Here is a 25,595-nt window from a genome sequence, read left to right on the forward strand (position 1 = left end):
GGCCCTCGGCGCGGGTCTCCGATCGGATATGGGGACCGTGATCTGCTCAACCCAAGAACGGCGGCTAAAGGCGGGACAAATGGAATTGACAAAAAATATCCACGATCAAGTTCAATGGACATCTTCATAATTTCAAAAGTTTTAGATACTATTATACAAAAAGCCTATGTATATACAAGATCTAAGGCCTAATATACATTAATGTGACAACTTAGGGCCGAAAACCGCACTAGTGATGCGGACAACTGGAACAGTGTACAACAAACGAAGAGATCGGGGACGGTCCACCGTTCTCGCAAATATCTTAAAAAAAGCCCTTGTGCTCAGCAATATACTGACGTACTTCCTCATCTGTGGGCCATGGCGATAGAAAATCCGAGTCTTCCACGATATCATATGCCTTTTGCAAAAAATAGTTCGGCATTGAGGACATCAACTCTACTCTCGGACCTTCGTTTGACTGGGTTGTCAAATTCGAACTCGATGATTCACACCCCGGTACAGATAAAGGATCAATATTGTGTGCATTCTTTTCAAGGTACACTCGAGCCGCAGTCACAGCGCGACGCATCGACCTCTCCCCGCCGAGAAGCTCCTTTGTTACTCGTCGCAAGTCGCTCGAATTTCGAGATATCCACCCGAGAAGGCACGTTAGACTTTCAAAGTCCCCTGCCAGGGCAAGGACACGAATAAACACATGGAGTGTAGATGGACTCGGGATGGCAAACATTGTTGGCAGCGCCGGATGCTTCGGCGAGCCAAAGGCGAGAGGATCTCCAGTGATTGAAGGAAAAAGCGGCCCGTCCCTCGAAAGGACCATCTGGTCAAATTTTCGCTTTACCAGGCTGACGCCATTGCTAGCCATTTCCGAGTCCGTTGATATGTGTGTGGTGCTAAACCCAATGCATTGTAAAATCTTTAAACCCGGTTTTCTTCCACGTTCGTTATTCTGTACGGCAAGCAGCCACCTTGAGAGAGCTTCACACACAGAGTTAAAACAGCTGGCATCAAGACTAATGTTCTTTTCTTCCATCCAATTCAAAACTTCGCTAACTTCCCTCCACGCCAGTGCCCGCTGTGTCGAGAGAGAGAGGCGATTGTCACTGACAGGGAGCCGGGTGTTAGCCAAACTTGACAAAAGAGAGCTCCAAGTTGGTAAATACTCCGGCATTCGTAGCCGCACCAAAGAAATGGCATGCGATAACCCTCCCGCAGCGGCTACAGTGTCCTCAACATCACGTAAATCCTTATTTCGAGTTTCCGTTGGCCTTGCGATAGGGAAGATTTGGCTAAGTGGTATGCTTGAGCTACCCAACGAAGTCGCTTCATGGCTCGGGAATCTGCAAAGGAAACGGATAAAGGCAGAGAAGATATCATTCCGGACAGAATCGAGATGCTTCTTCCGGCTCGGATCCTCACAGCTGAAAGTAGATGTCAATGCGTGAATCTGCCGGGGTGGCAAATCGCTATTGGCAAGGCACTCCAGCCCTGACTTAAAGGAAGTCAAGTGGGTTAAGATTAGCACTAACAGTCTCTTCGAGAGCTTTATCTCCTGGGAAAACATCTGCTGAAGTAGCGCTTCCACCGTTGGCGGCTCCGAAGGCACGTAGATTACGTCTCGAGGAGAGGATGGCTCAGAATATACCTCCTTTCCGTCACCCGGTAATGCCTCAGTCGAGCGGATTCGAGACGAGTCTTGTAAATAATCGTGATATATCACCTTCTCCACAAGCTCAAAATAGATATCGTTGGTAATACGAAAACCTTGATCCCGACATGACAAGAAGCAAGCCCAGGCCTCCTTCATGGTCCTCGTCGCACGGATCCGTGCAGCCCAGACATCGTGGTACGTATCTTCGTACCTGAAGCCCGGAAGTAGATCAACGTTGCTCGCTTGTCGCTTCTCTTTTAACCATACAGTATGTTGATCTCTCATCCGATAAGGATTTGGTTTGGGAAGAAGGCATCGGGTTTGAATCGTAGGAGTACCGTCGATATCCCACCCGGCCAAAATGGTGGCTATTCGGTCCCATCGTGTTGGAGAGTAGCCGGCTTCCTTCATCCGCGTAATAGAACCTATCGTCTTACTCTTACTTCCCTCAAGTCCCCTATCCACGTCAATTCCCAACTTGTCCTCTTTCCATGGGGGCCATGATTTAGCCTTGAACTCTGCCCATGTGCGTTCTGCAGATAGCTTCGGTCGGCCACCCTGAACCCTGGTAACGGCGTGATAACCTTCTCGAGTAACAGGTAGCGGCGGGTCAAACTTTGTCATTTCCCTCAATAAATGGAAAATAGAACGCTGCTGTATGACGGTAGATGCGTACGGCTCGACTCTGCATGGAACAGCCAGAAGAGACAAAAACTTATTGTAGTAAGTAACCAAACGCCGCATCCGTTTGTCATTCATTGTCTCCGCAACAGCATCATAACCAAACACAGAGGTAAACATGTCAGAGATAGACATAAGTGCTTCCGGCGAAATTCGACGAGCAGCTCGTATAAGGCGAACAAAAAGGATCATTACCGTATTATCATCTCCAGATACCATCCATGTCGGCTTGAGAGAACTCGGCATTAGCTGAATACCCGCCTGCGTTTGAGGCACTGTCCTGCCAGGTTGAACATCCAGAAGCATATCCCAAGAGTGAGTCAATAAAAGGTTGAGGGCCTTTAGGTTGATAGCTTTCCGACGAAGAGTAAACAAAAGTACGAATAGAGGAATACGGCTGCTGGAAGACGCCTCAGCTTGGGGATTAAACCGCTTAGAGGCGGCCAAACGCATTGCTGCAGTAACTGGATGAGGTGACAGTAAGATCCAAGCCCATGTCATTACATCAACAGCGGAATAACCCCTCCGAGACAAATAATCCATAGTCTTCTTATCGAATACCTTTAAAAGAACGACGTCGAGAGGATGGAGGCTTAGACTGTATTTTTTGAGATTCAGGGATTCGGGCGACAGAATAGGATCGACATAACGGATATAATTAGCAACTATCGTTGCATATGATAAGCGAGCGGACTGTTTTGGGCTACTTTTGCCCTGATGCGACTTGGGTCTTGCCGTCCTTTCCGTGTCAGTTGGGCCGGTGGGATTGACCCAGGACAAGTCAACAGTGTAGGATTTAGGTTCGGACACATCTATGTTTAGGCCCCTGGCCTGTAGTGCTGAGATCAATGCATCGGAGGGAGTCTCCCTGAAGTGTAAGTTCGCGCCATCTGGATGATGCTGCTTCCATTCGCCTTTATCATGATCTATTTTGGCGACTTTGATCGGCCGGGACGAAAATGCGGGAGCTCCCGGCAAGTGTGGGCAATTCGGTGAAAATGTAGAATCGCATAGAGGTGCGGCCGGCCCCTAGAAAGCTGTTAAACTTGCAGAAATAGACTAAGGACAGTGTGGTTCGTTACCCATCGTTGCCAACAGAACGATGCATTTGGCCGAATCACAGACAAAAAAGGCCTAATTGCCAGATGGCTCCGGATGGATTTATGAACTGAGGACATCCATCGAACGGCAAATTCAAAATCGCTAGCAATTGGAGGCCGTAGATCCTGTTGTTTCGGCGCCAGAGCCAACTCGCAGCACAGAAGGTGGTGATGCTGGAGAAATTTCTCTGCCCAAGCGCAGCTCCGGCCACCAATGATTCAGCTTAGTCAGCACAAACTGCTCAATGTCACGTGCATAGCTTAGTGAGCAAAGCCGAAAATCCAAACAGAGTTTAACGCTCCAGGAAACCCGCCAGAGTGCCCGTCCTTGTCCTCTTGTCATCCTGAAGCAGTGCTGTTCTGCGGGATAATCAGTGTGGTCTTGTTGTATTCTGCTGTTTACTCCTGTCTCTTTCCAGGTGGTTGAACACTAAGGTTTGTTGCTCTCGCCTCCCCCCTTGTAACTCCCGTCTAAATAACTCTGCGATCAGGAACTAGTGAACGACACGCGCGGAAAATAGCTGGAGGCACACACCTCTTTTGTCTGACCTATCAACCAGCCATCACCAGAAATCTGACCAAAGACAGCGACCTTTGATGCACCAAAATCTGTGTCGCAAGCTGAAGGTCTTCCATGATCTCTTGTTCTATTGACTTGCTTGCGCAAGGAGGCCAGTCTGTGGAAAGGTTAATTGAGGAAGGCTAATCCATCAGTCCGGAGGCCGCCCGTCAAAGGCTCCCTTGGTGTTTTGTGCTCCAGAGCAACATGGAGAAGAATAACTTGCCCATGATGCCAGCTTCAAATGGCGACCTGTCTGATCCGGTCACCGACTCCTCATTATACCTCACGCCATCAAAACGAAAGCATAATCCAACATCCGCGCAAGAAACTGAACCTGCTGGATCCGCTGGTGATCCCACACTTCCTAAGGGTGAACCTGCAGATGATTCCCTTGCCATCTCCCTCAGAGATATATTGGAAGTTGTATCTGAGTGCGTAATGTCCTTAGTTTTCTTTGTTCTAGCTGAAGTTCAATGTCTGACTTACCCCCTCTTGACCCTGCAGGTATGATTCCGAGCTCAAGTTACTCCAGTACCCTCTACCGTCAAAATCACACTCAGAACCTGATAACAAGCGCACGAAATTATCAGAGCCAGAAGGCAGGGCAACCATTGAATCAAAAATCAACAAGAAGGAATACAAATCCCTACAAGAGTTCACTGATGATGTTGAAACAGTCTCAGGGCTGGTTGCTAGTGACAATGTACAATCACCAGGTCAACCAGGGAACCTGGAAATATTAAGCGTAAATGAACGCTCGAAGAAAGCCAACTCGTTCAAGAGGCATCTAAACACCTTACTTCTCAGAACTAGGCGTCTTCAGTCACAGATTGTTAAGCCTGAACCTGGACAAGACCAAGATGATTCATCTCAGGCGTACCCATTACGCGTGCTACCTCCTCGAGAAGATCGAGCCATTCTCACCGTTACGGTCGGAAACCCACCGCGAACTTATTTCTCAAGCTTCCAAACCAAAACAGATTCATCGCGTTCTATGTCGACCACAACAGATGGAGAGCCATCCCCGCGCATTGACGAATCTACTCTACCCAGCGACATCAGGGTTTCAAAAGTCATCCCATACAACGCGACCCACTTCCAAAAAGAAAAGGGCGTAACGAGAACTTTTGGCGAGGTTTTTCAATCCCCATCTCATCTTCCTCAGCTGATACGCCCGCAAAAAAGTAAGCCTTCGACTAGTGACAATGTGGTGCGCTGGCTCCAGCCTGTGGATATCTTAGCTGCTTCTTCGAGAACGTTCTCCGGTCAAAAGCTATATAACAACAAACCGTTGCGCCCAGGACACTGGTTAGACTATGGTCGAGGGATATCTCGCGCTAAATTCACAAGTTCTTTTTCCTCTGGTGGAGATAGCGGGGTTGCAGGCTCCGATACAGAGGAATCGCTGTTTAGATCCGTTTATTCTTCCTTCGCCCCGAATTACGATAGTGGAGGAGCTGTTATGCGCAAGGACATTCAATACCTAGCATATTGGGATAAACGTGGAAGAGATCAGTTCAATCGCTTATTCCCCGATTGGGACCTGCACGATGTAGAGCCAGTGCGACAACTTTTCGAGAAAACGGCGCTAGAACCGGAGCCCCTGAACGATGCTGATCTACAGCAAGCGATTGAAACCTTTGATCCAGATATAAACATGGACGGTCCCGCAAAGGACAAAACAACCGATGCTGAGAGCTCCAACGAGGATGTTGAGCAAATTCTAGACGAGATTTCTAATCTTTTGAGAACCTTGCATTCTTATCGTCATTTGCGCAATCTTTACCCCCCGCCTGGACAACTCGCAAGTATCGATTCCAATGCATTTGGCCAGCTCTCAGACGTACCCTCGGAGGAAGAGAAAGCCACCTTTGAAGCTCTAAAGCAAAGTCTCTCATCAATGGTAGCGTTATTACCACCGTATGCTGTTGCTAAACTGGACGCGGATCAGCTCGCGGAGCTAAATATAAATACAACAATTAGACAGGACGCTATTGACTACGCTGGCACGATGGAAGAGGACGAATGGACCATTCGGCAGAAGCATGCACCCAGGGTTCCTCAAGCTGTCAGCCGCTCCCCAGCTCCCAGCACTCATCCTCCAAGAGCCTCGACTTACCAGACACCGCAACACCCGAACATTGCTCCGCATCAGCGATACCAACCCGCTCCTCCTCGTACTAGAAACGCTTCGGCAAATTATCAATCCCCCCAAGGTTATGCTACTCGCCAACAGTCTCAAGCTATCCAATATCAGCAGACTCATCCTTCCCAAGGGTATGCCACAACACCTCAACCTTCCCAGCGCTATGTACAACAACCCTATCAACAGAATTCGCCAGCACCCCAATACACTCGTGCCGGGATGCTACAGCAATTCCAAAGACCAAGCCAAAATACCCCAAACGCGTATACCAGCCAAAGGGGCCTCTCGCCATCGCAAACACCTCAACCACAGTACCCTCGACCAGTGCCTCAAGCAAACTATCAACCGCGACCCAGCGTTGCATCTCCTCACAGGCCGACAAGTTATGTCCAAACTCCACAGCGACAGCCATACATGAACCCGCAGTCTATTGGCACGCAACCTCGGTATTTCCAACAACAAGGCCAGTCAGCGACCCATTATCCGAACTTCCCTTCCAACCAAGCCAGCCCCATTCCATCAACGTATTCAAACAGCGCGGCTGCTATGGCCTATTCACGCAGTGCCGCTGAACAGGCAGCACTTATCGAACGCAACAGGACTCCATTAATGGAAGCTCAACGCAGGGCTACACCTCTTACACAACCTCCTTCACATAATAATCAAGGAAATATCCCTAGCAATGCTAGCCGCCAACAACTCACTCCGAAGCCCCAAATACCCTAGTATGCTAATGGGGGTTCTTCCCAACATCTCATCTTTCTGTGAAATCGGCCTTTAACGCCGTACTTTTTCCCTACCACTCCTCCCGTTCCCATTTTATCCCTTTCCACACGCGAACCAGTACTTTCAAGCTACTTAATTCTATTCTATACTATTATTTACCGGGTACCAAATATGCAGTATTCGTTAGTGGGGATTGGCGTGCGGTTTGACTGTCTTAAGGATCTTCGACTTCTCAAGGGCGCGAGGTCAGGAAAATCTCCGTTTTACACGTGTCCCTTTCACAATGCTTTTCCCTCTTTGCTCCAATATTTTTTTTTTTTTTTTTTTTTTTTTTTTGTTTTGGGGGAGCACTCCGTAGATTACTGCTTTTCCTATAATGTGCAAATTGCGAAGGTTCATGGGATGGATTGCGTTTCTTGTCCTTTTTTTTTTTTTAAAAAATATTTGTTTTCAGAAAGAAAAGCCAGTTCCTATCTGGTCTTAAATCAATGATTTCATGTCAGATTATGGATAGAATGGAGGAGCAAGGCTTCCTGGGTTGTGGTGTTGGAATGCTGTCTTCCCCTTGTCGTCCCCATGTGAGCTTGTCAGCAGATACTTATTTACACTACAGAGTACATGGACACTCTCTAGCCCCCTAAGGAACATGAACATAAAGAGTTTTTATGCATCAACAAATACTAAGCCCATGAGCACTTAAAACTTGGAGATCTCGTATGGAAGCTTTGACTTGTACGGAGTAGATATGGAGTATACAGATGCATTTGAATAAAAAAAACCCCCCCAAAAAAAAAAAGAAAAAAAAAATGCGGACCGAACCAAAATTTCAGTTTTGCTCAAAAAAACAGTCTCACCCCCCCGACACATTGCATTCCTCTTCCGATAACCTTTTATTTTGACATATTTTTAATTTTCATCGCCTCTTCAGCTTATACAGTTGTAGGATATCCCAAATTTTAGAAAAGAAAAGGAAAAACAAAAAAAAAAAAAAAAAAAAAAAAAAAAAAAAAGGCAAAGATAGTGCAATAACAGCCACCACCAGGACTTCCCCTCACAGGAACCATAGAATGCGCCCCGGTTCTGAGATGATATCGTCATAAAATGCAGAGCACAAAGGCTAAACTCGTCATACCAAAGACACGGGAGAAAAAAGAAAAGAAAGAAAAGTGACAGGAAAGGCGGAACAAGAGATAAGAAGAGGACCTCGTAAGCGTCATCATCAGAAGCAACTACTACCACCGGTAATTAAACTCGTCATAAAGAACAAATGAAATTCGTCAATCATATTTTCGTGGACCTTTTTCTTTCTCTTTCTTTCTTTCTTTTTTTTGATTCCCGTTTTTTTCCCTTTTCCTTTTTTCCGGTGCTGTCATGAAATGATCATTGCCGCGATGGACATAAATCCGAAATATCTAGACACCAAGAATCGAATGTTAGTTGTGTGGGACGGTGGTTAGTGAGAATGTTGTAAAGAGGAACTACGTACAGCACTGCGCACTTCCACCCGTCTTGCGGATCAATAAAATATTCATGTCCTCCGGGACCATTCGATGCCCACAGAGCAATCATACCCCCGATAATGGCAACGATCACGATCCTTCCGAAGAATTCATTTATGGCACCAAATGCGAGGAGAGGGAACAAGATAGCTGCGCATATAGCAGCGATGGTGGTGTAGATAGGATTTGGATGTTGAAGGATGGTCGTGGAGCTATTCATTGGACGGGGAGCGACAAGGACGAGGTCGGATTTGTGGTCGAGAATTCGTCGATCGCCCTTGGTGGTAGATTGGGAGGTGCTGAGCGAGTTGCGGTAGGTTTCAATGTCATCCTCAGAGGGAGGTGGAAGGGTTTGGACGACTTTATTAAAAGAGCACAGGACCCGGTCTTGGTGGAGAAAGACGGGTAAGTTCTAGCTTCTTTACTGCAGAGGTAGTGAACTTACTGTATTGCTCTGTCTTCAATGCTACCTTCTCAAGTAGATCAGTTCTCTTGTAGTGAAGCACTGAGTAATCCTGGATCTGAAGGTCGTGATACTTGGCAGCTAGAAGCTTCTGTCTGGGAGAATTACGAGCGCTTGCGGGGCTTTGGTGAGCGGCTTCCAGTTCGTCCAGGGTGCTGAGGTCTTCTTCAAGCTGGATTATTTCCTCTTGCAAATGCCTTAAGAGCCGGTGATTCAGGGCATCGAATTTTCGGTAGATGCGCGGACGCGACTCGGGAGCGGGCTTCTCGGGTGGTGATGATTTAGGAGAAGATACGGAAAGAGAACGGCGGCGTGCATGTTGGGTTGCTTTGGCGGTATCGATGCTAGGACGTTCCGGTCTTTTTTTCTTTGGCGAAGCCGGTTTCGTCGAAAGATGTCTAGCGTAGTAAAACGACTCGGGCGCTGAGGGGTCCATAAACGAAGAAGAGGTCACCGGGTTCTCAAGTAAGGATTCAGTGTCTGTGATGTAGGCGCCGGCCATTGGACCTGGTCGCTTCGACTTCAGGGGCCTGACTAGGCCCCATTTCATGTTGTCGAGGGGTATATCCGGCGGGGTGGGAGGTTGATATTCGTCTCCTGAGACGGTGGACGAAGCACGTCCTGGGCTATGATCTCTGACCGATATTCCCGAGTCTGAACGAAAACTGTATGCCGCGCTGTCCTTGCGAGAGCAGTCCTGCTCTGGTGACCGTGAAGCTGGAGCTTGTTCCGAATAGCGCCGTTCTACGCATTTCAGAGCTTTTCCACTGGGTTCTGAGTCCTCGTTATCTAGGAACTGAAAGACATCTGGAGCTCTTTCCACCGACGTGGGTTCTGTAGATCTTGTTGTAGCCCTCCGACGGCCCGGTAGAATCTCCTTCTCGCTTGGACGGTGCGAGGTACTCTGGCTCCTGGGACGCGAACTGGGTTCCAAAATCTCATCTATAGGCCGTGCGACAGCGACGTTCGCCACTGCTGCCACTGGGTTGGCAAAGGGAGAGAAGGACTTTTTGGATGCCCGCCGCTTGCTGTTCTTCACGTGGCTCATGATTGTTGTTTGTTTATCCAGATGACCTGCGGGACTAATAAAGCTTTTCCGGGGTAAACAATGGCGGAGTGTCTGCGTGACGTAGATCCCCTAATGTTATTTTTACGGATAAATAGGCCTCGATCCAGATGAGCTTTGTCCTTCAGGCTCCGGTATCCAGAGATGGGGGTGGTATCAAAATGTTCCAAGCATCCGACCAGGCTGAGGGATAAGCAACATAGAGGCCCAGGACAGACGACTCAGCCGTTGCACCTCGAAACACAAAAATGTTCAGTGTTAAATATATATTATGGTTTATGCAGCCCGCCACTATGGAAGGACGGTGTGTCGACGACAGATGTACGTACGACTTGAGACGGTAGGACTGGGGCGACGGGGAAAGGTCTACCCTTAACTACTCCGTGCTCCGAAGCTCAATAAGACAAAATAAAATAAAATGGGTCGAGATGAGATAAAGATAGTTCCAATAGTTTCAACAACTGGGGAGGAGGAGAAGAAGAAAAAAAAGCAAATGCGCCCAGCGCCAGGCTAGCCAACTATTATTATATTTGCAAGGAGATAAAAAAGCGAGAGATCGTCAAAAGGGTAGTGATACATGTTGGTACGCACTGCCGGCGACGCAACCTGAAGGAGGGAGGCCACCCCCCCCAAATTCATCCTCGTGTGGACGAATAACTTCAAGAGTTTGAGATGTGTCTCATGATGGCGAAGTCCCGTTGCACTACGCCTGGCCGAGCTAAAAATGGACTAGGGTGCGTCAGTGATATTTTTTTTTTTTTTTTTGAGGCCCCCAAGAGTTACAACTTGATGAAGTAACTCCCCAGATACGAGGGTCAATTTCAACTGTTGTAAAACAGTCTTCATCGCCAGTCTTCTTTCTTGCTGGTCAGGAGCAGCACCGGTTGGCGCGCGTCATTGACATAGTTTTTTCTTACTGCAAAGAAGATTTCAACAAAGACCGTCTTGTCTGCATCCCCGATTGTCGTCCGAGACCGACGCAGCTCGTGGCCAACGATGACTCGTCAATTCCTCGCGGCCATTGGGTCAAGGGGGGTCACGCTGGGAGTAACTGCCGGGAGTATCTACTAACTGACTGAATACTCCGCCATGGCCAACTGAACCAAACTCCCCAAGAAGTATGTTCGTCCGCCATTCGCTTGTCAGCCACGCATGTGGTCCATTTCAAGTTACCTGTCCGCGATGGATCTCCAACAGGATGACATCCACCATGCGATCTCGCTGGCGCGCGTTGACGCCGGTGGAACGACGAGAAATTCCACAGCGTTTTGCCCTATCCAGAGCCAACACGCTTCGGTTTGCAGCGAATTCTCGATTAGGATGATAACCCGAGCAGCCCGTATGCGAGTCCCTGGTGGTCCTCTCTCTTGCGATCTTCAACCCCCCTGCTGTTCACCGTAACTTGGAACTCATGTACTCTACTACATCATCGATCATAATGTCCAACGCTGCATCCTGCATTACATCCAAGGGAACTGGTTCTGAGGTCTCACAGGGAATTGCCCGACTGAGTGGCTCAACGTGTAATAGTCCTTTTTCAACCGTTTCTCAGTGCGATTATTGCATTCTCGCAAGGATGAGGCCCGGCTAATTGGGGGAATGGACCATCTCACCTCCGACGAATCGCAGCTGAGGAGGCCACACCCCCCTCGAATACCGTGAAGAGTTGTTCATGTCGTATCTGGGGCATCTCAGGCCGGCCATTGGCAGAGAAACCTTGACGAATTTGCGGGGGAGTTCGGCAGGGCACACGGCCCAAAAGTCTGTATATATTCGCTTTGCGAGCGCGCGATTCCGGCTACCCATCGATTTCATTCCCTTTGTAACTAAATTCATGTTTCCTTTTTTTGTTCCATCCCGGCGTTACTGGTCTATATGGAATCGTATATTAGGTTGGCTTCACGCCATCGTCGGCAACAGACGCCGTCTATTGGTAAAGACGTGTGCCCCGTCTGCCGGGGTAAACCATGGACCTCTGACGACCGAGGGCTCTGATCAGCGCACCTATCGAACCTGGGATGGTACGGTATTTAATTATCTCTCGCTTTCCCGCCGTGATCCTCGCCGTCCTGGCGCTCGGCTGTATCCCTCCACCGCGCGAAGAATGCGACGTGAACGGGCGCACTACGGCAGCCCACAGCGGCCGCCCAATCACCGCTCTCCAACCCAACAGCGCAACAGCCCAGCTTGCAATCCGCGCGAGGTCGCTGCAGCCCAACTGTCCGCCGTTCCTCGCAACGGCTGTGCCTGACAGATTCGTGTCGTCCCTATGCATATGGTCCGGCTTAGCGTATGGCACCGTGCAATCCCCCGCTCTCGACTGCCCCCTCGTTCCGCGAGCCATCGCCCGACTGGGAGTCTCCGGCTTCCCAGAACCCAACCGTTTGAGAATGGGAGCCTGTCGTGGAGAGCAGCACGGCCTCTGAGCAGCCAAACACCTGCGGATGCTCAAGGCCGTCAGAAATTCGTTCCACTTCGCAAGGAACTAAAAGACACGGCCAAAGCAAAGCGGTTGGCAAAGGGGCAACAGAGTCGGAATGGCATCGCCAAAGCTACTCGGGACGATTGGGAGTTAACGGTGGGAATTGAGGTGCATGCGCAATTGGACACTGATTCAAAGCTCTTTTCACGTAAGGCGCGTTGTCCGAGCCTGAAAATGGTCCTTATGCTAATTGCTCGGAGCTTAATATAGGTGCGTCTGCCTACCTTGACGATGCGCCGAATTCAAATGTCGCGCTTTTCGACCTGGCGTTTCCAGGCAGTCAACCAGTGAGTTGTCTACACAGCATTTGCCGCTGAGCATGGGACCATGCTTATGATTTTAAGTCGTTTCAACCGGCAACGTTGATACCTGCACTGCGTGCTGCTATCGCCTTCAATTGCGATATCCAGCGAGTCAGCAGCTTTGACCGGAAACACTACTTCTACCAGGACCAACCGGCCGGCTATCAGATAACACAGTACTATGGTATGGATAGGTCCTCTCGCCTAATGTGCAGTGCAATGGCCAGATTCTTACAAACTATCCCGCAGACCCCTACGCAAGGAACGGCATCCTCCGTCTATACAAGCATGATGGAATCGCCCCAGAAGACGGAGACTGCGTTGAAATAGGCATCAAACAGATTCAGATGGAGCAGGACACCGCCAAATCCCAAGAACTCCCCTCGCACACCTACCTCCTTGACTTTAATCGTGTGTCCCGGCCACTCATCGAGATTATCACTTTGCCACAGATCCACTCGCCCGCCACGGCTGCGGCATGCGTTAAAAAGATCCAGGCGATCCTACAATCGTGTGGTGCAGTCACGACGGGAATGGAAATGGGAGGCCTGCGTGCCGATGTCAACGTCTCCGTTCGCAAGCACGATTCTGCAGCTGGCACGCACAGATACCAGGGAATAATGGGACTGGGCCAGCGAACAGAAATCAAAAACCTGAGCAGCTTCAAAGCTGTTGAGGATGCAATCATCGCGGAGAGAGACCGCCAAATCGCGGTGCTCAAAGCCGGTGGGACCATTGAGGGAGAGACACGAGGATGGACACTTGGCAGCACGGAAACCAGAAAGCTACGAGGGAAAGAGGGAGAGGTGGATTATCGGTACATGCCAGATCCTGATCTAGGACCTGTGGTCATTGGTGAAGACGTGCTGCTTGAACTTCACGATACCATGCCACCGCTGCCCGATGACATATTCAAAACACTCACGGAGGACCCACAGTACGGCCTCTCGGCTGAGGATGCTAAGACCTTGTTGGAGCTGGATGATGGCACCCGACTGGATTACTATCAAGATGCAGTCGATATGCTTAATTCCTTCCAGGCCGAAAACCCAGCGACCGTGAAAGGGTTTGCTGGGGGGAAAATGCTCGGAAATTGGGTCCTGCACGAGCTGGGCGGCTTATTTAGTAAATACGAGCTTCCATGGGATCCAAACCGCGTCTCGGGACAGGCCCTGGCGGAGATAGTCCATCTCCTATCCAGGAAAGCAATCACCGGGACCACCGCCAAATCCCTTCTCGCAACAGTGTTTGATGGAGACACTAGGGCAATTCAGCAGATTGTGGATGAAGAAGATTTATCATTCAAGCCACTGTCACGAGCAGAGTATATTGCTCTAGCGGAAAGTATAATCCAGAACAATCCGGAGACAGCAAGGGAGATTCGCGAGAATGGAAAGGTGGGTAAGATCGGCTGGTTTCTGGGCCAGATGATGCGACTGGGTGACAAGGGAAGGGTGGAAGCACCCAGAGCTCGGAAGATCCTAGAGGAGCTTCTGCGATAATAATGGGCCCGTCTTCCACCTCCCGGAATATCATGTGTATTCATACCTGTACGATAGTTTCTCCAAAAGAAATCAAAAACAGTAAATTTTCTCAAGAGAGAAACCTATTTGACTATGTCCAGTTCAACTCAAGTGTACTACGTACTTGTATGCACAATGGCTCTCTCTCTCTCTCTCTCTCTCTCTCGGTCAGCCTTTTAATTTTATTTTATTTTATTTTTTTTTGTATTTTTCTTATTTTCTGCTTTCAACGCACGAGGGAGAAAAAAAGAAAAAAATTCCCGATCCAACAGCTGCATGGCCTCCTCCATATTTAAGTAAATCGCCGGGAGCCTATCAATACCTCCGTAGCGCTGCAGCCGAGGAAGCGCAACCAGCCAGGTTCAGACTCACGCCGGTTTCTTCAGACCCATTTTTCATGTCTCGGCTTCCGTGGCGCTCTCTTAAAACTGTACTTAGCGGAAAATCAGCCCCCCAGGTTCCACCGCGCCTCCGCCGCATCTTCCCCTAAAAGCATTTTGAGCCGGTGGGAATGTCACGCCGGAGCTTCGGGAGGAAACGCACTCCTCTCTTTGGTGCCCCCGGTAGAGCAGCAGCGAAACGTCAGTACGGAAATCCTTTTCTTGTTTGGTTCGGGGATGACGGTGATTATGATTTTTTTGGGTCGGGCTTGAGCCGTGGCTATCCGCCAGCAATTCTGCGGTGAAGCTTTGCGGGGAGAACTCAAGAGTATATATTGCCTCCATTGACCCTGGGGGTTTCTTTGCTGCCTGGATATAGTCTTTACCTGGTAAACGTTTTGCTTTTATTTTCTTTTTATTCCCTGCAGCTGTTTTTTTTGTGCTGTAAAGCGAGCTATACCCTGTTTCGCAGCTTCTGCTTCTTTTGATACCCCGTAACTTGTTGAGTAGACGGCGGAGTTGCCGTGGCTTTCTTGCTATCGATAACTAAACATTCCATTATTGCCTGATCGCCGGCCGTATTCACAATGACATCTCCAAGCACCATTAAGCAGAAATTCATAGCAAAGGGACACCAGCTCGGCGTCGTGGCCGTTGGTTTCTCGGATGGCCAGGTACGGATATTTCCTTCGGGGCTGATCAGCCTACAAAAGCCGAAAATCTGACTCTGGGAAAAAAAAAAACAAAACAGCCCAACCAAGGCGTCGACCCCTCCGGCCTCATCGAAGCCGGACTTCTTGACCAGCTCCGCGATGATCTAGAATACGACATTCGCCATGACGGCAAGGTACACACATACGCCGAATTCGTGCCTGAACACGATCCGAACCACCGGGGCATGAAAAAGCCTCGAACCGTGAGTGCCGCCACCCAACAGCTAAGCAGGCAGGTCTACGAGCACGCACGCGAGGGCAGACTAGTGCTTACCCTCGGCGGAGACCACTCCATCGCCATCGGTACCATCTCTGGAACCGCGAAGGCGATCCGGGAACGGTTGGGACGCGAGATGGCTGTGATCTGGGTGGATGCACATGCGGATATTAACAGGCCAGAGGACAGCGACAGTGGGAACATCCACGGCATGCCTCTTGCGTTTTTGACCGGATTGGCAAAGGATGACAACGAAGATATGTTTGGCTGGTTGCAGCCGGATAATCTGATCAGCCCTAGGAAATTGGTATATATCGGACTAAGAGATGTGGATCGCGCAGAGAAGAGACTGCTGAAGGAACATGGTATCAAGGCCTTTAGCATGCATGACATCGACAAGTATGGTTCCCTCTTGGTTTCACTTGCAACTAGGAGAAAAGAAAAGGACGAGTGCCTGCTGACTGACTGGATGTGAATCTAGGTATGGTATTGGCCGTGTGGTGGAGATGGCCCTTGCGCATATTGGTCAAGATACGCCCATCCATCTCTCCTTTGACGTGGATGCTCTTGACCCACAGTGGGCACCCAGCACCGGAACTCCCGTCCGAGGAGGTTTGACGCTCCGTGAAGGTGACTTTATTGCCGAATCCATCCACGAAACCGGCAGTCTAGTGGCGATGGACTTGGTAGAGGTCAACCCAACCCTCGAGACATTGGGAGCTAGCGAGACAATCCGTGCTGGATGCTCGTTGGTTCGAAGTGCACTGGGAGACACCCTTCTGTAAACTACCAGCGTCCGTCTCTTGCCGTTGTGGAGGTCCATGCATGCCTTCTCGGTGGCCGTATTGCTACATTCTGTAAATTATGGCGGCAGTTTTGATTTGGTTTCAGGAATTTGCTGCTGTCATCAAATCAACATTTGTATGCAGCTAAAACTAAACATAGGAATCAAAATGTAACAAATACTTTTGGCGCTGTTGTTTTTTCATACTGCTCTGAAGCTGAAAATTGTGGGATGGTACAGAGTAAATAAATAGATGCTACACTCATTTTTTTTTACGGGTCAATATGTAGTTAATTGGAAACAGTCTTCTCCATCTGGAGAGCAAACATACGAAGATGTAAAATCAAACATCAGACAACAACAAGCTCTCAGGTCAATACATCGACCCATTCACCAGAATGGATGTAACACTGGTTGTTGTCGACGACGGAAATCCTGCCACATCATTTTCGCGGGTGAAGATGCTCCCAACCACCCGATTTTTATGTCCCTCCTCCAGACCAAAAAAAATTATCTCGGCCGTTACTGGGATTTCTGCCTCACCTTGGACACCTTTTTTTTTTCGAGTCCTGTGACACCATCATCTATTTCCCCAGCTTATATTGATTTTCAGCGCCCTCTGGTTGTCGCTTGGTTGCTGCTTTGTCCTGAAGCTTTCCACATGTCACGCTAGCCAGGCTGTTGCTGCAAGCCAACGAACTACATTAGTTAGCGACGTCAACGCCCGCCGGCCTTTTTCTTCCATTTCGATACCGACTGTCCAGCTCGTCGCCGCAAGTGGCACGACTCAGCATTGCGCTGCCATAGCGCCAGCACTGACAAAATACCATTTCACTACTCGTTCGACAAAGGAACTGGAGGCATGTCCAACAGGCAAAAGATACTCAATTCGATTGACTACTGCAAAGCGGCCTGACTCCCCACCGTTCACTTGAAAATTATTTCACTCTACTCCGTATCCTTCAACGCTATCTTAGACTGCGTTTTTGCGATTTTCACTTCCTTTGGTCTGCATTCGAGCTTGGTTGCCTACGTGGGAATTACACGTTACCGAATCTCAAGCCCAAGGACTTCGTCGTTACCATCTTCAACCCCCTCGATCGCGATTCACCCGCCCCGAAATCACGTCGCTGCGGTCCCACCGACGCCCTCCCGTCTGCAACTTCACCCACGCAGACACGCCCAATCATGGCCCACTCCGAGTATACAGCGACGACGGCTTACACTCGAAAGTTCCACTGGCCAGAGATACAGCTGAACATATGGATCCTCATTGTGCTCACCGGGTCGGCAACATGCCTTGGGATATTCAGCTGGTTTATGGTCGTGCAGGCACAGATGGAGCTGGTTGCGCCATGGTAACCTCAAACTCTGCCCATCCCCGCCTTCCCATGATCCTAATTATTCTTGGCTAACCGGCTGGTTACTTTAGGGTCTTCCCATTCATGGTTGCAATATCGGCCCTGGCAATCATCTTCATCGGTCTAATACTCGTACTCGCGTTCCAGGCTAAATTAATACCCGAAATAATAATCCTTGGATCGTTTGTCAACTTTGTGCTATGGCTGACAGGCCTAATCGGTACCTCGATCCAGCTTTACGGCTCCATCGCGAATGTCAACTCTAATTGCCAGAATTACGTTGAAGCAATGGAGTTCCGGGGAGCCAGTATCAACACCTTGGCATGGCTAACCCAGATAAATATCTGTGAGTACCCTACCCCGGCTCACGCTTCCCCTGGCCGTGTCGGGCATCTCGCCGTGCTAACCGCTAAATTTGTTTCAGGCAATTGCTGGAAGGCGGCCTTTTCGTTCCAGCTTGTCAACACAGTATTTTTCATCTGGATGCTCTTCATGGCTCTCCAAGTCCGCCGAGGCGAATCCTGATCCAAGCACATTCTCCTAATGACCTCTGACCTTTCACTCTTCGCACGTATATATGAAAGCTACATGAACGCTTATCTAGGGATATTTTTTTTTTCTTTTTTCCTTTTTTTTGCTAGGCGGAATCTGGATGTGATATTGTTTCAAGGTGTCCTCCGGAGTTTAGGGGTATACTGAAAAATCCTCTTCCAAATTTTTGCCTCTTAGCGAATGATCCCAGGCGTTTATCGGCATTCTTCTTGCAATTAGAAATTCGCCGAGTTTCTTTGTTCTATTTTTCCTTTTTTTTTTTTTTTTTTGGTTCCTGGGAGGAGGGATTATATGATGAATTTATGAATGACGCCACGATTAATCTAGACTCTACACATGTAGCTAGTTACCTCGATGGGGCAAATGAAAACATTTCAGCTACACCGTACTCCGTATACACGGAAGAATGCGCGCACCGCATTACGGAATGTGTCTCGGTCTCCTCTTCTCTGGTGGCTGTTATGGCGCGCCTTGAATGACATCATGGCCACAGAACAATCCGCCTGCCAGCCTAAATAAGCTTTGCCTGGAGCGGAAGTTTAACTTCGTAGCAAAACCCGCCATTCCGTGCAACGCAACCTCTGGGCGAAATACGGCTGCAACAATCCTCCTCAACAGCCGGCTGTTTTGCAAATCGTTGGCTCCTTGCGATATTTAGCAATGCTGTCGTAATCGTCCCCTTCGTTTGGAGTATGAAAGGTAGCGTCGGGGGTTCTGAGGGCATGGAGTTGCTAGGCGCCTTGTCTAGGCCTTTGTCCCTAAAAAAAGAAGTGCGTGTCTTCCACCCCACGGGGTCAGGCCTGATAGCTTATCCGTGCTAATAATAGCTTCCCAGATATTAATATATATGGAACGAGTAGAAAGTAAAGAAGCCCCTTTTATGGTGCAATATCAAGCTTCTATCAACCTTGCTCCGCTAGGCCGTTGCACATGTTCCCCCCTGTGAAGATAGCACTCGATCAGCCTTCATTGCATTGGCCCATGCCATGGTCTTCAGGATGGCATGTATTTGTAACTGCTCGCGCCTAGCTCGTAAAAAGAGGAGAGAAGAAAGAAAATGCCCATAAGAACCTTAAGAAGAAGGAGAAAAAAAAAATTGAAGCAAGCCAGACCATTCCAAATTATCCTTCGTATTCACAACAGAGCCCGGCAAAGACGGATTTAAAACACACAATGCACACATAGACCAGCCATTCAAAGAAACCTAGCCTCTACTCCATATAGCAAAGAAGAAAGTCACTAACGCCTAAATCGCGCCAACATGCCTCGGGAGGGGTGGACCAGTGATGACACGGCGACGAACAGATGGAATCCAGCGGAGCTGTATAAGACATCATGGAAGACATTATGGAAAATGGTAGAACCGTAAAACGCCTCGCTATGCTGATGGGGACATTATACACGAGCCAGGACAAAACTGAGCTAGACATGGACAGATCCGTAAAATACACTTAATTGTATCACCGATATAGAGCGGATGGCGGAGCAAGGAACAAGGACCCCTTTTTTTTTTTTTTTTTTTTTTTTTTTTTTTTTTTTTTTGGGGGGGAAGATTTTCATCCGTTGTCACCGGCGTCTTCTTCAACCTTGCTTTCATCCCAATTGTCGTTTTCAAACGCCGCAAGCATTTCGCGTTCCAGCTCGTCTTCGTCGTCCTCTTCGTCGCCTGCAGCCAGATCGACCATGGCGCTATCTTTTCGAACGTCCGCATTAGCACCGGAGCTAGTGTCACCCGCGATTGCCTGTTCTTGAGCTTTGTCGCTTAGCAGCTCAGATGAAGTGTCAACCGGAGGTGGCCCTGGATGTTCAATCGAGGATGCATTGGAAACCTCTTTCAGCCCCGTCGTTCTTTCATGAGATCGCTTGATCTTTTGAGACAATCGTAAGCCAGCAGGTTCTCCCGGAGCACGTTCAGTAGCGCCGCGATATTCTCCACCACTCTCGTCACTTTCAAGATCGCGTTTTCGTTTTCTATCAGCGCGTGACATACTTGTGCCTTGAAGCATGGAGGCGTCACTGTCGCTTTCGCTCTCTTCGTTATCACTCCCCAAAAATTCCTTGAGCTCGTCGTGCACTTCTGCCTGTTCCTCAGCGTCGTATCCGATTAGGGAATGCGAATCAAGTCCAGTTGAAAGTAATATTTCCTCATCCGCATTTTCTAGTTCGTCGTTTTGGCTTCTTCCCTTCGAGAAATCACTTTCGTCATCATCCGCCGAGGTGGTATCTTCTTCGGAGGATGATAGATAGCCGGCATCATCCAATTCCTTTGCATCGTTTGGTGAATTTCCTAGCAAGCTGATCGGCTCGCCACGATCGTCCGGGTGCACCGGTACTAGGTATGGCTCTTCATCAAGCCGTTTCCATTGGGTTAGCGAGTCTAGCAGCCACTGGACTGTGACTATTTTGATTTTAGGATATCTCGTCGCTTCTCGAACCTTCGCTGTGCGGTTTCTGCCAGCAACCAGGTGCGTAGTTCTTGAATCAATCTTTTGTGTGATGATGGCGCCAAAGCTCTTCGCCCATAGCGATATCTCCGCATTTTGGGTGTCTTTATCGAGGGGAATGACACCAGAGAACACCACCACCACGGCCTCAAGGATTCTTCGCTTGATCTGGGGCATGATGATCTTGATGTCTGGGACAATACGGAGATCAACATCCTTATCTTTCGGGTGAACACGTTCGCCTCTCAAGGCCGAGACTCGACCTCCGAGAGCTGAAGATCGCTTCCGATCGTACTCCTCGAAGAAGCGACGATGTATTAATTTAAGTCTCTCCTCTAATTGGTAAAGCTCAGCATCGTTATCCTCCAGGAGGTGATGGCGATGTCTCATCGAATCTTGCGAGTCATCGCTAGACGAATCTCCGTTCTCTGCAGCTTGAAGTTCAGCAGCCTCATCTTCTGCATCGAGCTGTTTCTGCTTTTGCAATAGAGGGCGTTCTTCAACCTGATGAGCAATTACCTCTTCTTGCTGATGTGCTTGCTCCTGGAGCAGGACAGGATTGTCCCCGCCCCCCATAGTAACGAGCTGTTCCAGTGCTGAGACCTCTTCCTTTGGCTTCTCGTCCACATCTATGGCGCTAGAACCGTTCATTTCGGGCTTAGGTTCCACTTCAGAACGAACGTCCAACTGCTTTTTGGCCTTGGCGCGTGCTTTGGACATGGGCTTGAACTCCTGCTTCTTCGGGAGAAAACTGGAGTTGATATCGCCGATTCCGACGAAGAAGTCATAGGGATGAACTCTGATAAGATTGTCGCTCCAGTTCCATACATCTCCGCGGTCGTCGATAATGACGACCATTTTGGTATCGACAGGGAACAATCGCTGTAGATTCTTCGCCGTTAGGCTCCCACTCTCATCGCGACTCAGAATTCTATCTCCGAATATCTTCCTATCAGGATCCACAATATTGGCGATGTTTTGAGCGTAAGCTCGGGTACCCATTGTGTAGATATGAAGCTCATAAAGGCTCGAAATGCTCCTCAGGAAATCCTCCAATCCAGGCCGTAATTTGATGTAATACCAGCATCCCCTCATTCCTGGACCATCATCAACAAGTTGGAATGCTCGCACATCTTTCACAGCCTCATGATTTGGATTGGTCTTATCCTCTTGCCATTCCGCTACCGTTGGGTCAACCGTCGCGTGGATTATAGTTTGATCCAGGTCGACGACAAGTGATAGCTTTCTAGACGAGAGGAGGCGGCGTTTGGCATCTTCTTCGACGCGAGTCGCTTCGTCTTTGCTAACGGTGAGCGAAGCATTGTCGTGAACCATTCGAATCGGAGCTCGCGATGAGTCGAGCACTTCAGTGTTGTAATTGAACCTGTTATCCCAGAAATCAACCCGTCAGCAAGGCCCATAGAAACACCCAAAAGGCGGAAAACAATCCACATGGAGGGGGGAAGTCATACACAGTCATATCCTTCCCGCAGTTCGCGCACATTCCACCAAACTGTACATCATGAGAACAGGGCTCATCAATTTCCGCAATATCGATTCTGCACGGAGGGGACAAATCCCAAACTCCCGACGTCAGCGCATCTAGTCTCCACAACTGACGAAGCCATAAAGAAAGAAAAGAAAAGAACAACTCCATTCTTCGTGCGACAGGGCATCCACTTACGGCCTCTCAATCACCTGTCCCTCCGTTATTTTCCACTCCAACAACGTCCCATCCACTGAACTCTCAAACTTCGTCGGAAACTTCCTCACCACATCACGCTTATTCCCCAGTCCATCGCCCTCTGTCACCGTGGTATGATAGTAATACGCGAACAGCGCATCGCCCTGATTGACATTGTCGCCCCGTTGGCGTAGGAGCTCGGTGACGGTGATTGGATAGTAGAGACTAGATGATAGTTTCAATAGCATCCCTTCAAACCAATTGAGCGGCCTATACCGGCGCCCATAATCTGTGTTTTCTAAAAAAAAAAAAAAAAAGAAAGAAAGAAAGAAAGAAAGAAACAAGAAACAAGGAGAAGAAAAGGAATGGGTTACTCGAAATGAATATATATCAAAGGACTGGAGGTAGGGAGGAAGTGGTAGGAAAATGGCGCAAGATTGCTTCAAGGTATTGTATCCTTTTTTTATTTGCTCGGTTGTTTTGGCGCGGGGAGTGGGTGGGAGGTTGTTTTGCAAGTGGTCACGGAGAGGTAGGATTTTGTGAATTTAAAAAACAGGGTGAAGGTGAGCAGTGTGTGAAGAGAGTCTGTGAATACTGCTATTGCACCTGAGCAAGTGAGATGATGAGCGGCCAATTGTACCTTATTGATGCAGGTGATTCTTTGTGACCTTTGTGAACAAGAGACAAGCTCGTCTTGCCGTTGATGTTTGGAGAAAGCTGCAGCAACAACCCATCATGCTGGTGCTAAGGTTTCAACTAGCAACTTATATTACAGTAATTTTCCATCTGTTGGCCCAGTCTCTATGCAGAATCTCCGCGCAATCCTGTATTAACTAGTACGGTAATCTATATCTTGGCAGCTGACATCACGTCAGATGGTCTGTTCTCCGCGGCCCAGCCATTGTGGTGGTGAATCAGCGCTTGCTCGAAGCATCACGGCAAATCAACAGTGATGCATGTGTGCAGGCTGGGGATCGCAGAAACATATTATGTAGACATTTAGTGATATCACTAATTATGCAGACTAACTACTATATCATTATAACAAATGATGTTCATAACTAAAACCCCTCTCCCGAAAGCAAAGCATATCTGCCTAGGATGTGTAGCCAGGCCCTAGGAATAATCTCATAACAATCTGGGGGAGACAGGCAAAAAACAAAATAAAAAATTAAAAAAAAAAAAAAAGGGAAAAACCATCGGAAGCTGTATACAGAGACCTTAATAAGGGTATTCAGCCGTCAATTGTGCAAGCATGAAACATGACTGAACTCTTCTGCTCTTCCGCCTTTCCATAGCAATCGCACCTCTGTTGAACTTAGTTTCCGGCTTTGGCAAGGCCAACGAGATTGTTGCCCAAGTCATACATGGTATAGAATCGTCTCAAGAAAGCGTCTCCAAGAATGGCAAGAGGGCCCACGGGCTCAGGGAAGTCCATGCCCATGAAGCTGCTGATGCAAGAGCCTTGGACCTCGAGGATGTAATCATATGGTCCGATAGTGAAGTTGTGGCCGGATAGAGTAAAGGTGAGGTCTGGAAGCGATGGGCGCTTGTTGCAGTCTACGGTGTATTGACCGTTCCAGGATTTCTTGGCACCAATTTCTCTGTTACTATAGATTGTACGGTTAGTCTCTGTGGAAAAACCAAGGATACAAGGAAGATATGACTTACAGGAGCTCAGCAAGAGTGGATGGCAGGGCAATGAGAGAAGTACCGGTATCGAGGATGATACCAGTGTCTTCGAGTTCAGCACGCTCGTTGCCAAAGGCGATAGCATCAAAATCAACTTCCCAGTAGGCCTTGCGGCGGAGGGGAATCTTGATCATCTCACCGGAGAACAAACTGCTATCGACACCTCCAAAAGTAGCATACGAGTCATCACCCTCCTTGTTCGTGTCGCCAAGGTAGAAGCCAAAGACTGGCTCGTCAATCAAGCCTTCGTTGATCATGTTATAGAAGGGTGGAACAATCTTGTTAACGGAGATTGTGTCATAACCTAGACCAAGAATGCCATCGAAGCGGCCAAAGGCGAAAGCAAGGCCTGGCTCGTTGGTGGCTTCGGCAAAATCTTGTCCCTCGATGGTCAGGTCACCGATACGGAGTGTATCCTGTGAAACAAAACCAGAAAGGCTGCCTGAGCCATAGCGAATAGCGAACTCTGTTCCGTTCTTCTTATAGGTCGAAGAAGCCGATGAATCGTACTTGTTGTGGAGGTAGCAGGCGATGGAACCACACTCCGAAGATGGAACCCAGAGATTTGAGCTTCCTGTGTCAAGAACGACTTTGAAATTCTGGGGAGGATTGCCTATGGAGATCTCGGAGAAATCTGAGACGAAGTTAGTAACGCCAGTTAGTCGATACTTTTTGATCGTTCAGACAGGAACGTACACTGGGCGTTCAGGAAATTATCGACCAAAACGTTATGGCCGCCCGTTGTACTGTACTCATCTGACAGGACTGTTTGTTGCTGCGACGATGGTAGAGATCCGAAGTACTTCTGGCCGAGCGCCCTGACGTGGGTTTCGATGTCGCCATATTCCTGGCTTCGATTAGCAGCAGTTCATCGAGTAAACGAGAGTGTTTTGATTCAGCAGTAGGGATGCCGGGTACGTACAAGCTGCTCTGTCAACGGAAGCTTCTTCAACTTGAGTTTGTGCACCTTTGCGGATGTGCAGCCCAACAGCACGGTGGCTGCGAGCAGGATGGAGTTCCTCATGGTCACCGAGGTGGCTGGGGTAACGAGAATCAAGGGCGGCAAACAGCTCCGAGGTCTTGAAAGAGCGTGTGCAAACTAAAATACACAACAAACAAAAAGGATCGGAGAGTAATAGGAAGCGCCGTGTAGGTGCTGATGGAGATGGAGATGGGGGAGAGAGGTTAGGTGGGAGGTTGGAGCTCGACCGTTGGGGGTGGAGGACTGAGGTTGGTCTCGGATATGAAGTCAGCCAGCGACGATGACGACTGGTGGACCCGGCCGCTGCCCCCCTGCCCGGATCTGTCACGTGATACGGCGCGTCTTGGCGCCTCTTCGAGACCTTCGATGATGACATCGCGACCGAATTTGAGAGCAACGCGAGACTGAGAATCTGGGGAAGGAATTCGCATCATCGCAATAGTATAGTGTAGATAACCATATGCGATGTTAAAGACTACCGAGGCGAATACGCGCATATGGACATCCGGCTGTTGAAGGGGCGTCGGAATGTCACTGGTGAGACTCGATCCAGGAACACGTTCCAGGGTCAGTGCCCCTGTTAAG

General features: G+C 48.9%; 8 protein-coding genes across 8 annotated transcripts; 4 read left to right on the forward strand and 4 right to left on the reverse strand.

Moving 5' to 3' along the window:
* Window positions 1–123: 123 nt before the first annotated feature.
* Window positions 124–3,587, reverse strand: CIMG_03678 (uncharacterized protein). Its single transcript, XM_001244236.2, has 2 exons — window positions 3,415–3,587; window positions 124–3,361 (listed from the first exon to the last, which is right to left on the reverse strand). The coding sequence occupies exons 1-2, from the start codon at window positions 3,508–3,510 to the stop codon at window positions 305–307; spliced, it is 3,153 nt and encodes a 1,050-aa protein (XP_001244237.2). The 5' UTR covers window positions 3,511–3,587; the 3' UTR covers window positions 124–304.
* Window positions 3,588–3,799: 212 nt separating this feature from the next.
* Window positions 3,800–6,866, forward strand: CIMG_03679 (uncharacterized protein; the record flags this gene model as incomplete). The annotated part of the gene is made up of 4 exons (XM_001244237.2): window positions 3,800–3,867; window positions 3,924–4,059; window positions 4,168–4,425; window positions 4,499–6,866. The coding sequence occupies exons 3-4, from the start codon at window positions 4,199–4,201 to the stop codon at window positions 6,864–6,866; spliced, it is 2,595 nt and encodes an 864-aa protein (XP_001244238.1). The 5' UTR covers window positions 3,800–3,867; window positions 3,924–4,059; window positions 4,168–4,198.
* A 1,369-nt stretch (window positions 6,867–8,235) lies between these two features.
* Window positions 8,236–9,876, reverse strand: CIMG_03680 (uncharacterized protein; the record flags this gene model as incomplete). The annotated part of the gene is made up of 3 exons (XM_001244238.2): window positions 8,236–8,278; window positions 8,353–8,752; window positions 8,811–9,876. The coding sequence occupies 3 exons, from the start codon at window positions 9,874–9,876 to the stop codon at window positions 8,236–8,238; spliced, it is 1,509 nt and encodes a 502-aa protein (XP_001244239.2).
* Window positions 9,877–12,032: 2,156 nt separating this feature from the next.
* On the forward strand, window positions 12,033–14,275 carry CIMG_03681 (aspartyl/glutamyl-tRNA(Asn/Gln) amidotransferase, B subunit). Its single transcript, XM_001244239.2, has 4 exons — window positions 12,033–12,524; window positions 12,587–12,663; window positions 12,721–12,862; window positions 12,928–14,275. The coding sequence occupies exons 1-4, from the start codon at window positions 12,164–12,166 to the stop codon at window positions 14,178–14,180; spliced, it is 1,833 nt and encodes a 610-aa protein (XP_001244240.2). The 5' UTR covers window positions 12,033–12,163; the 3' UTR covers window positions 14,181–14,275.
* A 681-nt stretch (window positions 14,276–14,956) lies between these two features.
* CIMG_03683 (arginase) lies at window positions 14,957–16,456 on the forward strand. The gene is made up of 3 exons (XM_001244241.2): window positions 14,957–15,255; window positions 15,333–15,910; window positions 15,993–16,456. The coding sequence occupies exons 1-3, from the start codon at window positions 15,169–15,171 to the stop codon at window positions 16,294–16,296; spliced, it is 969 nt and encodes a 322-aa protein (XP_001244242.1). The 5' UTR covers window positions 14,957–15,168; the 3' UTR covers window positions 16,297–16,456.
* A 351-nt stretch (window positions 16,457–16,807) lies between these two features.
* Window positions 16,808–18,447, forward strand: CIMG_03684 (uncharacterized protein). The gene is made up of 3 exons (XM_001244242.2): window positions 16,808–17,653; window positions 17,728–18,002; window positions 18,081–18,447. The coding sequence occupies exons 1-3, from the start codon at window positions 17,484–17,486 to the stop codon at window positions 18,179–18,181; spliced, it is 546 nt and encodes a 181-aa protein (XP_001244243.1). The 5' UTR covers window positions 16,808–17,483; the 3' UTR covers window positions 18,182–18,447.
* A 1,277-nt stretch (window positions 18,448–19,724) lies between these two features.
* On the reverse strand, window positions 19,725–22,996 carry CIMG_03686 (FCP1-like phosphatase, phosphatase domain-containing protein). Its single transcript, XM_001244244.2, has 3 exons — window positions 22,337–22,996; window positions 22,125–22,211; window positions 19,725–22,036 (listed from the first exon to the last, which is right to left on the reverse strand). The coding sequence occupies exons 1-3, from the start codon at window positions 22,582–22,584 to the stop codon at window positions 19,765–19,767; spliced, it is 2,607 nt and encodes an 868-aa protein (XP_001244245.2). The 5' UTR covers window positions 22,585–22,996; the 3' UTR covers window positions 19,725–19,764.
* Window positions 22,997–23,082: 86 nt separating this feature from the next.
* On the reverse strand, window positions 23,083–25,415 carry CIMG_03687 (vacuolar protease A). The gene is made up of 4 exons (XM_001244245.2): window positions 24,951–25,415; window positions 24,725–24,875; window positions 24,008–24,662; window positions 23,083–23,946 (listed from the first exon to the last, which is right to left on the reverse strand). Exons 1-4 carry the CDS (start codon window positions 25,050–25,052, stop codon window positions 23,655–23,657), a joined length of 1,200 nt encoding a protein of 399 aa, XP_001244246.1. The 5' UTR covers window positions 25,053–25,415; the 3' UTR covers window positions 23,083–23,654.
* Between the last annotated feature and the right edge of the window lie 180 nt (window positions 25,416–25,595).

This window comes from Coccidioides immitis (genome assembly GCF_000149335.2).
Source record: "Coccidioides immitis RS genomic scaffold supercont3.6, whole genome shotgun sequence".
Taxonomy (NCBI): Eukaryota; Fungi; Ascomycota; class Eurotiomycetes; order Onygenales; family Onygenaceae; genus Coccidioides; species Coccidioides immitis.